Here is a 12,095-nt window from a genome sequence, read left to right on the forward strand (position 1 = left end):
TCCGTGTCAATGCTATTGATTGATTGTGGACATTGTGGTTTATTTTTGATATAGCCTATTCAAGACTGTTTTATTTACAAAAACACAGTTTTTCGCTTAAACTGAAAAATGGCTACGTTTGCAGAATTAACAAAAAAAGTGCATTCAATTAATAATTTAATTTTGTCGGATATGGTAGTCGGTACGTCCTTTGTCTTTTACGTATATTCTGCCTTTAGAATATATTTATAACCCATATGTTTCTATCGTTAAAGTACGCAAGATACTGTGCCAATGTCTTTATAAGTGAACTCGGGTCGCGTAATCAAAACTGCATTATGTGTTTTGTTGCTTTGTTGTGTCCTACTTCACATGGCTATTACTTATGGTCATTGTCGTATTTACATCTAAATATTATACTAACTGTAGTGTATGTATCTATTAAATAGATATATATGAACATTGTCTCACGTATGCCAGTAGAGAGGGTAGCTGTCAAAGTCAGTCTGGTGACGTACGAGATACGAATCGGACGTGCAGCCCTGCTCGGAGCTGGTGTAGTGGTGAGCCAGTGCATGTTAAATAGCCCTTGAGGTTCTTACAAACATTACAAGTGGCGACGAGGATAAAGGTGAAAGGCGTGTAAAAAAAAAATAAATAAAAAGGGAAAAAGGTAGTGACCATTCCGATCTTGTGTTATATATGTGACGAACACAATTAGGTAAGTCCTATCATAGATTTTATTGCAACGCGGCAAAAAAAAATATAATTAAAGAGAGTATTTATAAATTCGTAATATAGATGGAAATCCATTTAAATTGTGAGACTAAATATAAATGAAAGTTTAAACTAGGTACTAGCTTTTGTTAACATATAGCAATCATTTATTGAAAGTAATACTTAGTGATTTAATGTTGTTATGGTACGGAACATACAAAAATATGGTTCTTAAATTACAAAGCTCATTTTATAAAAATAGATCAATAACAATAATTTTAAAGTACTTATACAAAGTAGTAAAATATAATTAAATGCGTAGTTTGTGTTATTGCGCATTATCAATTGTCAATTGTTTTTTTATGTTTATTAGGTCTTTATTATTCTTTTATTTTTTGCACTGCGTGCATTATTTTTACATTGTGCCAAGAATGTTGACATATTAAATTAAAAAATAAAAAACTATAAAATTAAATTTTATAGATATTGCTATTTACATTTATTACAATTATAGTCATAAAATATTAAAGCATAATACAGTATTTGCAAGTTTACTTGATATTAATTTATTTAATAATATTAGTACGAGATTGCATTAGAGATATATTTTTACTGTTTAGTTATACTTTGCTTAAAGTTTAATTTATTATCATTTTGGATTGGAATAATTCATATATATAATGTAATGTTATAAATATAAGCAAATATAATAATTTATACTAAAATAAATAACTTACATATACCTTTGTGTGCGTACGATACATATACGTACGACATATTAGAATGACAGAAAATAACGGTCTTAATTAATTAATTATAGATACCTATTGATTTCATTTTTATATTTGTAATAAAAATAGCTTGAGTATAAAGCTTATAATACGTTAAAAATACTACCTTAGAAATCGATTGTGATGATAGATTAGAATTTCATATTTCGTTTTCGTTTAGCAAGTACCTACATTTAGATTTCCATTAAATTGGAATTGCTTCGGGATTCCATTAAATTGGCATTGCTTCGGGATTCCATTAAATTGGAATTGCTTCGGGATTCCATTAAATTGGAATTGCGTCGGGATTCCATTAAATTGGAATTGCTTCGAGATTCCATTAAATTGGAATTGCTTCGGGATTCCATTAAATTGGAATTGCTTCGGGATTCCATTAAATTGGAATTGTATTGAACTGCGGGATTCCATTAAATTGGAATTGTAATGATCTGCGGGATTCCATTAAATTGGAATTGCATTGAACTGCGGGATTCCATTAAATTGGAATTGTATTGAACTACGGGATTCCATTAAATTGGAATTGTATTGAACTGCGGGATTCCATTAAATTGGAATTGTATTGAACTGCGGGATTCCATTAAATTGGAATTGTATTGAACTGCGGGATTCCATTAAATTGGAATTGTATTGAACTGCGGGATTCCATTAAATTGGAATTGTATTGATCTACGGGATTCCATTAAATTGGAATTGTATTGAACTGCGGGATTCCATTAAATTGGAATTGTATTGAACTACGGGATTCCATTAAATTGGAATTATATTGAACTACAGGATTCCATTAAATTGGAATTATATTGAACTACGGAATACCATTAAATTGGAATTATATTAAATTACAGAATTGCATAAAATTTGAATTACTGACAAGACTTCTATTAAATTGGAAGTAACTATATGACATTTGAAATCAATTAAATTTAATTACAAATAATTGAGACTTCTATATCATGAATTCAGCCAATTCAGCCTAGTATTTTTTAATTATAAGTAAAAATGATGGCATTAAAAAAGGAATAATTATTATTATGGAAAAAAGGCAAACACATTGATTTTCATACCAGATCTTTGCTGAGAGCTAAGGTCGTGTTCCGATCCAGTAGTAGTTTAAGAAAAAATATTGTAACTGACAATTTGTAAGTGCCACCGTAGGTTTATACAAAATAAATATATTTCATTTCAAAGAAACGGGCTACATTTTTATTCTTAGGTGAAGCTGCCCTACAAGAGATATTATATTATCTTCCTGGAGCAAACGCTGAGTTGGCAGAGAATGTTGATAAAATTACATTTGAAAAAGTGATTACAGTAGCTTATACTTTAGAAATTATAAATTATCCTGTTGAAAGTTATGAATAAAAGAAAAAAAAAACGAATGTAAACGAATTTAATCAAAAGATGCAAAGATAATTTAAGATTTTCTAATGAAGGAGTAAAGTCTGACAAAGAGCATGGAGCTTTCTGCAAAAGAAAAGAAATGTAACAGTGAAAATTTTGATCATTATCAAAGGAGTTATAGAACTAAAATTTGTAAACAAAAACGTAAAATAGAACGCAGAACTATTTATATTTTTTGAAAATGGCTCGAAATTTAGTGGTTTACATCAATGCAATTGGGCGTATTAAAATTACATAAATAACATTGATCAGACACCCTAGATCATATTCCAATAAATACTTCAATAAAACAAGTTATGCAATCCTATCGAAGAATACCGATATCGAATATTAGAAGAAAGGACAGAGGAAAATGAAAGAATTGCTAGATTTAGAGATAATAGGAGGAGTACACGAACCTTCAATGTGGACCTCTCCAATAGTTTCGATTTTCAAGGACACTTCTTTACTAATAAGCGGAACAGTTTTTATGTATTAATTTTTTATGTTATTTAATTAATGTTTTAATTTTTTATGTTTTAATGTCTGGAACTATTGGTTCAATTTCAATCAATATTTTAAAATAAGTTCTACTTTAAAATAGGCTCTACGCTATAAATAATTAGAATAGGGTTTTCTAAACGAAACGTCTTGCGCACCAATGTAACTTCCTCATTGACCTCCCTAATCCAGCCATTCTGATAAATAAACGAAGTCTTTAAAGTGGTTTATTGGGTGGTTCTAGGGCTAGTCAAAGATGTTAATATTTATTTTGGAAACGACTGACCTAAACATGGAATTTAATGAGGTTTCCACTCATAGAGAGTGTTTATCTGGAAACATTTATTTATTGTAATTTCAGTACATTTTGTGAAATTAATTACTAAATATCGAATAAATTGAAAAATGATAAATTATCATATTCCTATCTTAGCGAACGCTGCAGAAATGATTATAAATATGTAGAAGTCGTGTATGGCACTATTGAGTATCACGAAAAGATCAACAGAGTAGTCCGCGACAGCATGTGTCTATCTTTTACATTTTCAGCAATTACTCATTTTATGTTTTAAAAATTTTAACATTTTAAGTTGATGGTTTAATAGATATCAAATATAATCTTTTTTCAAATTAATTATTTTAAAAAGTCATGCATCTAAAATAGATAAAATTTGCTCTTTATACTTAGTATGTAATTTGGATTAATAGTTTGGAAGAGATTATCAGTATAACTCTTTGCAGGATCATTAAAATGAAGTATGCACGATAACATTTTTGTTTAATGGGCTTACTAGAATACAAACCATAGCTAAAATTTGTAGGTAGTTATTCTGTTTCTATGTCTGTTGTAATCATAGGATAACATATTTCATATTTTAATTTGAAATATTTGACAATAAAATATTAACTTGTAATCTTAACGGGGAAGGTCAACGAATATGATTAGATACTTGGATTTGTATAACAAACGAAAGCATAGAATGGGAAGAGTGGAGACGTGGAGTGGACGAGTGGAAATAGTGAGTTTCCTTGGTATATCATCAATCTTTTATCCACTATTCACCACTGTCGGAATTGAGCGTCAAAACCGAGATGTTTAAAACGACTTAAAATAATTTAGAAAAAAAGGGAGAGAATATGGAGACCGGAAAAGAAGAGAGTAAAAACCATAATTGGTGGAAGGTAAGAAAGTATAGCTAAAATAATAACACACCGCACGTAATAAAATAATTTGTCGGACGGGATATATCAATAAATAATAAAGAAACTGGCTAATGACTTCGAGAAACATAAGTCAATAAAAGCGTGCGAAAGGGCAATGGAAAGCGGTTGAAGATGAAGACTTGTCGAAGTTGTCGAATCGAAGAATCGACAGTTAAAGAATAAACTATACTTAAGTAATATTATTGATTTACAAAATTAATACAAATGGTTTGAATAAGTAAAACAAAAAATGAAAATAAGATATTACTTAGATTGGAAATGATGTATATATAAGTAAATAAAATTTGTTAAAAAGGAAGGGATGTAGTGTATGTATCTATTAAATAGATATATATGAACATTGTCTCACGTATGCCAGTAGAGAGGGTAGCTGTCAAAGTCAGTCTGGTGACGTACGAGATACGAATCGGACGTGCAGCCCTGCTCGGAGCTGGTGTAGTGGTGAGCCAGTGCATGTTAAATAGCCCTTGAGGTTCTTACAAACATTACACTAACATTCATAGTACACAGTTTATTTATTCGTTTTCAATGTACTTACAAAGATAAATAAATGTATTGAGATTTCCCTGCCATTTAAGTCACATGTAAAGCACATGTTTTTCTTAACGATGTAAATGATTCGGGCCATAGCCACCAAGCCAACCTTCAAGTGCAAAGGGATACTTTTAGGAATATAAGGAGAAATTCTATACAACTAGATTTCTAATTACACAATAATGTATCCAGATCCAAAGAAAGATTCGGAACAAGTGGAAGAGTTTCGAAACCATCTGATGACCACAAAGAAATGGTTCAGCCGTATATCCTGGGCGAATAAAAAACGGTTTTTGTTGGCGCTTTTAGCGGACGTCAAAAGCATTTGGACTATATCGTTGCTGCTAAAATCTATATGGAATTGTCGGCCTAAGGACGCTGTGTTGTCTGTATGCCAGTAAGTTATTTTTATACCTCGTGGGATTTTGTCTCACATTAGAAGATACTAGATAGAATAGTTCTGTCGCAAACTTATACATCTACGAGCTTTTGCCCGCGGCTTCGCCCGCGTTACGAAGTAATATTTTTATCCCCTATTTTATCCCCTTGGATTAATAACGTATTTTATTTAAAATTTTTTTTCGTTATACTAGGTGTTATAATGATATCGAATTATATATTAGTAGTTTTTGCCCGCGTTTAAAAGAAAATAATATGACATACATAAAACTGAGAATTTGTACCTTCATTGGTATGACAGTGGCGCCATCTGGCGAAAATTGGTCGTACCAACTCTGAAACCTTCGTGGGCTCATGGACAACAACTTTGCTAAACATCATCACTTGATCAAATGCATAGCTTACGATTCAATCCTTACTAATATCGATTAAAATAATCGACTTTTTGTTCCAAATGATCGATTCTCTGATTAATTGATCTTAGATCCTCATCCCTAGTTCCCGTGGGATTTCCGGGATAAAACTATCCTATATCAGTTTTCGGGTCTCAGACTATCTTTGTACAAAATTTCATTAAAATCGGTTCAGTGGTTTAGGCGTGAAGAAGAGACAAACAGACAGACAGATTTACTTTCAGATTTATAATATTAGTAAGGAATAGTAAGAATTAATTTCAAATTACACGCATTCCACAAAATGTATTATACATATATTAAGTGTAATCCGGCGTAGCTAATGCCTAAAAATATATACATGTATCGATATAATACCGTATTTCTAGTACCTACTCGTACGACTAGACTTCGCTAGAACCGCCACCTTAATTAGGTATATTACAAAATAAGTCTAGATGTACTTTTCAAAATTGGGTAAGGTTCTTCTTCCGCATTTTTGCAGGCCACGTTTATGGAGCAGTTATGATCAAGTGCCAATGGACCACAACAGGACGGCTTTGCCGTTATCCGCCCTAAAAGAGGTTATGACGAACGATCGCAAGTGGTTCTTGCTATTAGAACCAGTAAGTATTTTACATTTTAAATAGATAGAGCAAATGGACATGTATTATGTGGTAGAACCCGTCGTGGTTCAGCATTAGTGACTCTGGAGGGACCACCGCCATATCTATTCCTGGCTTGTACCAATAGTGTTACGTGGTGCTGTATTGTTGTTTAAAAGTTATTTTAAGGGAGGACACTAGGCGTTTCAACTTAGTCCTCACTTCCTTAGGGTAACACTGCACCTGTGGCTAACTTCAAGTTGGACTTGAATCTAACATGGGCCTGGTAAATAACTGCGGGCGGTAGCGGCCATTGAATATCAGATAAACTGCATGCTGCTTCTCTACTTCAAAATTTAAAAAAAAATCCTCAATTTCATAATGCGCAAATAGAAGTAATACTTGAAAAAGTCTATTTACTTAGTCAATGATGCATCAATTTTGGTGTCAAGGAGTCCCAAGCAACATTGCTATCTGAACTTCTGATGACCTCTGGCGGACCCATCTTGTGGGAAGTGCTACAACGTGCGCAGATCATATACGATATGTATGTAGAAGAAGGTCTACAATGTCTGCAGGAGTGCAATGTTGTGAGCGAACCGGCAGCGGAAAGGATCAAACCTCCACCCGAACCGGTAGCTATGGATTTATAAGTTAGTCTCGAACCATTTTGTAACTTCTTTTCATCAGCAACATCATACACCATTACCATCCATTTTTTATGAGATACATAATAAACCGTCAGACTTTATAGATAGTAAACACCTTCGTGGTTTGACTGTGATAGCACCATTTCGAAACGTAGTTGAACTTTTATAGTTCAGATGGTAGTACCAATGCCATAACTTAAACTTTTTAATTTGTTTAGGTAGGTAGCTAAGATATGTTTTTGTAGATCAGTGTACTTAGCTAAATATTTTCATCTTACATCTTATAGGCTCAGCTTCGTTGCTTAATTTTGACCTCGCACCCCGCTTAGTTACCCTAAGTGTGTCGAGCTATGAGAGAACGCAGTCATTACAAAACATAATCACTTTCTTCAATTAAAATATATATGACAAAAAGTGATGTTATATATTTTTTTCAGGTGAAGAAAGAACAAAGTGGTCGCAAAGCTCCTGTTAGCGTTCCATCAGCTGACGCTCCAAAGCAACCTGGACAAGCTCAAAAAGATGTGAGATAAAGAGTACTTTTTCCACTCCTGCGCACTGTAGCTTAGAGTACGCTTTCCATCCATCCATCCATCAGCCTTTACTAGTCTACTGCTGGACATAGGCCCGTCTGCATCCAGCGGTTACCCGCCGTCCGCTTCAGGTCGTCAGTCCATCTGGTCGGGGGGCGTCCTGTACTCCTTTTGCCGAGACGTGGTCTCCATTTGAGAACCTTCCGAGGTGGAGTTAATAAAAGGGTGAAAAAATGTTATCAAAACTGTGTTAAGTCTAACTAATCTGTACTTGGCCAGTGCGGGGGACTTTCAAGGACTCCGTGTCCAGTAATAGAGCACTAATATATTGACTTATAAAGTGACTACTGACTTATTATGACTTTTTATAAAATCTCGTTTATCTGTGTCACAGTTAGATGCAAGCTTAGCAGCTTGGAACTCAAGCATAAAGTCGATGCGTGATCGGATGAAATTGGAAGAACTTGAGATGGTGTTTAGTGACGGCACCAGAAAAAAGGTTTGGAAGGTGAATCGCCCTAAGCCTGAAGCTGTGGAGACGGTGGATTTCGTTAGTATTTTGCATTTCAAAATTTGTAAACTATTTTGTTTTAATCCGTTCGTCCGTTCCGTTCCGTTTTTTTAATCTATACAGTAGACTGCTAATAAGTAGAATATAGTGGTAGCGGCAGGTGACCATGAAATCAAATTTAAGTTGTCACTTCCACCCATGAACTGAAATTGAACACAAGTAGGACAAGAGTTATAAGAGTGACTAAAGATTTATTGCTGCTTTAACCTGTTTTCACTACTTTGCAACTAGAACACGGTAGTTTCTGCAATATCTAGGTACAGTTATGTGGAATATACGCAGGCAACTGCAGGTGGTTTTGTAAATAAACGGGAAAGTCTAATAAGTCTAGTATACTAATAAAATAAAAGTGTATTTCCTGGTACAGTAGACGTTGAAAGGTTTCGTCGAATTAAATCTATTACAAAGCATATCGTATATATAGTGCAATATCTATGAAAACTTGCTAGATTTACTTCTTTAGATTAAGAATACTTATAATTGATAATTTAAAAAGTTATTTCTTGACAGGTACAATTACTTCCTTCTGAGATAGGAAAAAAGATTCTGATGAATCTTCCTCCGACTCAATTGAGCGAGTGTGCTCGCGTTAACAAATACTGGTCATACCTAGTCGACGAAATACGTTTAGAGCTAACTACCCGTCAGAAGATAAACATTGAATTGGAGAAGTTAAAAGTATAACAACTTTTTTATTTTTACTAGCTTTGTAGCAAAACAATAGATGACCCTTTCTTAAAATCGTAATCGTTACATGTTCAGTAGGTAAATAAAATTGGCCTGCTCCAAAGTTGGGTAAAATTTTCTTTTGAGAATGAGTAAAGTTTAGGCAACATCGTAGCTAGCTAGGGCCAAAAGCGCCCCTGGCAATTATTTGGGCGCCCAAGACTTTTCCAGGAAGTAAGTATCGTAATCAATTAAGTTTGAAGAATTAAAGGTTTTTTTATCTGACTTATCGTAATACAGAATTTCTTATATCGGGTCTCTATACTTAATGCGTCCTTTTAAATTTTGTGTTTCTGGTGCCAGTTGCACATCAAGCTAGCCCCTAGCTTTGACGTTGATTAGGGCCACTGTACATTGGAAAGGATTTAAATGCCGATCGGTTGTATTTGAATGATATTTGAATGGTGAGGTTTTAGATTAACAGAAATATTATTCAACAGAATTATCTCGAATTCGAGTTTGTATCTCCATAGTTCTCGTAATTGGCCAAATAACAAATCATTAGCCTATCACAATAGATCTCACAGACCTCTAATCTCATAAAGATGACCATAGTTATACAAAGTACAATTTATACAATTCTGTTTAAAACTATAGGATAACATGTTACGTCATGACGTGAGCCTTGAATTGCTGAATCGTCCAGAGTTCCAGTTCTCAGGGCTATCAACCCCAACTAAGACCACGGATTTATCCAGAAAGATGACCCAAGCGAGTGCCGCAACGAGTTACAAGTCCAATGTACTTTCTTTTAAACAAGTCACGAAGAATAATAATAAAAGTTCACGTGCGGTTAGTAGTTTTTGTTTGTTTTAGAGTTTGATATGAAAATAATTATTTGGAATAATTTGTCAATGAACGTATCAACCTCACATACACGACTGCTAGTAAGCATTAGGTAGGTATACATTCGGAGACGAAAGGTTATTCCTTAAATAATAAAAAAAATAATTAGATTTCGAATAAGTAACATGCGATCCAAAAATTGCAGAATAGTTTTATAAGGCGTAAAGTCGATTTTGTAATGTGTAATTTCTGAATAATAAGACATTTGCGTTCATAAAAAACATAAATAAATATTTAGTAAGTGTCGATGTTTTTGCTTTATCTCGCATTCTAAACACATAATGCCGTATTGCCGTATTCCTATGTAAGGAAATGAAAGTATCAAGTTTTGATGTATAATTTTAGCCACAAAAACCGATACGGAACATGGCCGATTTTAATGAACGACTTGAACGACGTGGAGCTGTGGATGAGAATCTTTGGAAATGGTGCAAGAATGTTCTCCGTGATAGTAAAAAGACACGCGGAAAGCAGGTAATAAAGAAGTAAATATATCAAAGGTCTCATGTAGTTCGACTCTTTTTTTTTGGTGTTGACGAGGGGGAAACCTTTAAGAGGTACCCGACGCCGTGGGAGCGACGACGGGTTATGTGGGACTGTTACCGCACTAAAACCCCCTCTGACCTCTTGGCGCGTGGCCCCGTCTGGCTCCGCCAGATGATAATGAAGCTCGCCACTCCGTGTGGAGCGTACGACGGTATGAGGTTACACATACCATCGTTCTTCCCGGTATCGCTAGCCAGGCGGTTAGAGCTCCCACTCTTGCCCCCGCAATTCCGAAAGCCCCCGTTTAGTCGCCTCTTACGACAGGCAGAGGATACCGTAGCCCTATTCTGATCCTGGAACTACAGGGACAATGTAGTTCGACTCCTAAGGCATCACTGTACCGCCACACTTATTCCAATCTAATAATAGTAATTTGAGACTCTGTCGGTTTAGAGGGTGTGGTAAGGGAGACCGACATATCCGAGGTGTTACAATAAGATAACAAACTAAGACACAGATATGTAGCTACAGATATTCTTGAATTGTGTCATATACATTTTCTGTAGCTTTTTGGCTCATTGCTTAAACATAGTTTGGATTCAACAATTAAAATATAATTATATCTACTAATTGAATTTTGTGTCTATCTCTAATAATTTCTAAAATTATAATTTTAAAGGTAAATTACTTTAATAAGTACCTAAGATGACAAAGCTGAAATAAAATAATAGATATCTACTATTTACTTAACTAATTTCGCTAATTACCGATATATTAGTAACAGTAGTAATTGCTTTGAAGGTGTTAGAAGCCTCTGTGGTTCGAGTCTGGTGGCTCTTAAGTTAAGTGCAGCAATATTCTGGTTTTAAGGGAGATATACTTATCCTGAGTATTTCCAACTTTGTCTTCAGTAATAGCAACGCATCTCTTTTGCCAACCTCATGTAAGGTCTAATCTTATGAGGGGTTGGTTGCAAATTTCCTTAAGCCACAGTAGCCGTTTATCCTCAGGTGGACTTGCATGCTTGATTTCATTAATTTCAATGTTGTAATAAAGATGTATTTGTTGTATTTTAAGGTCGTGAAAGAATCGGAAGGTATAATCCCAATGGAAGGTTCAAGTTTCCCATGTCCTTTGATGAAACATAGTCTGCGCGTACCATTAAATTCACCACTTGTGAAAGATCCTGTCGAAAGGTTACATTACAAATAATGATCATTTTTCTAATATAAATAAAATAATTCGGCAAGTACGAGTCGAACTCGCACATGGAGGCTTCCGTACCACTAAATGTTCATTATATTTTTCTTATTTATCTTAAAAACGATCATCGTGTAAATTAATAAGCTCTTAAAATAGCAGGATATTTATTTATGTGTCAGTTTCTATGAGTTTTATTTAAATAAAACTGATATTGTTGTATTAAAATTTAATTTTTTCCAAACATATATTCATTTCTGTATTTGCAGCGCCACAGTGAAAACTACAGTGAATATATCCGGAGCAGATGTCCATAATCCTCCCACGAAACAAGGCAATAAGCGTTACAGTCTATGGTCGAAAGATATGTCGGGTTTATACCCAGTTTGTAAACTACCGTCTTATCAATTTCCTTTATAGAATATTTAATACACCTTGTCTTCTTTAAAATATATTTTTGACACAATATTTTATTATTGTTTTATTTAGACATTTATCGAGTTTGGAATTGATTAACACAAATAATTATTTATGGTATTTTTGAGTGCAAATAGGATCAATGGC

At 34.0% G+C, this 12,095-nt stretch overlaps 2 protein-coding genes across 3 annotated transcripts in view; one reads left to right on the plus strand and one right to left on the minus strand.

Annotated features, from left to right (window-relative positions):
* On the plus strand, positions 1 to 12,004 carry LOC140744185 (uncharacterized). 2 transcript variants are annotated; one of them, XM_073075680.1, is made up of 11 exons: positions 1 to 181; positions 5,316 to 5,520; positions 6,420 to 6,540; positions 6,972 to 7,154; positions 7,607 to 7,693; positions 8,097 to 8,252; positions 8,784 to 8,951; positions 9,597 to 9,791; positions 10,191 to 10,319; positions 11,409 to 11,527; positions 11,801 to 12,004. In XM_073075680.1, exons 1-11 carry the CDS (start codon positions 109 to 111, stop codon positions 11,949 to 11,951), a joined length of 1,587 nt encoding a protein of 528 aa, XP_072931781.1. In that variant the 5' UTR covers positions 1 to 108; the 3' UTR covers positions 11,952 to 12,004. The 2 variants fall into 2 exon arrangements, with proteins under 2 accessions (XP_072931781.1, XP_072931782.1); XM_073075681.1 differs by lacking the exon at positions 8,784 to 8,951.
* LOC140744208 (prostaglandin reductase 1-like) overlaps positions 1 to 12,095 on the minus strand; it is a 315,424-nt gene that overhangs the window by 23,917 nt on the left and 279,412 nt on the right. The gene's annotated exons all lie outside the window — the stretch shown is intronic.

The sequence above is a fragment of the Epargyreus clarus genome, unplaced genomic scaffold (genome assembly GCF_041222505.1).
Source record: "Epargyreus clarus isolate Ecla_fem2 unplaced genomic scaffold, WU_Ecla_fem_2.2 ptg000008l, whole genome shotgun sequence".
In the NCBI taxonomy this organism is placed as follows: domain Eukaryota; kingdom Metazoa; phylum Arthropoda; class Insecta; order Lepidoptera; family Hesperiidae; genus Epargyreus; species Epargyreus clarus.

Bases quoted from the DNA above. Each gene is read 5' to 3' on its own strand.
- LOC140744185 (XM_073075680.1), top strand. From the start codon at position 109: ATGGCTACGTTTGCAGAATTAACAAAAAAAGTGCATTCAATTAATAAT. The intron at 7,155-7,606 runs GTAGCTATGGAT...TATTTTTTTCAG, and splicing joins TCAAACCTCCACCCGAACCG to GTGAAGAAAGAACAAAGTGG. The intron at 8,952-9,596 runs GTATAACAACTT...TTAAAACTATAG, and splicing joins TTGAATTGGAGAAGTTAAAA to GATAACATGTTACGTCATGA.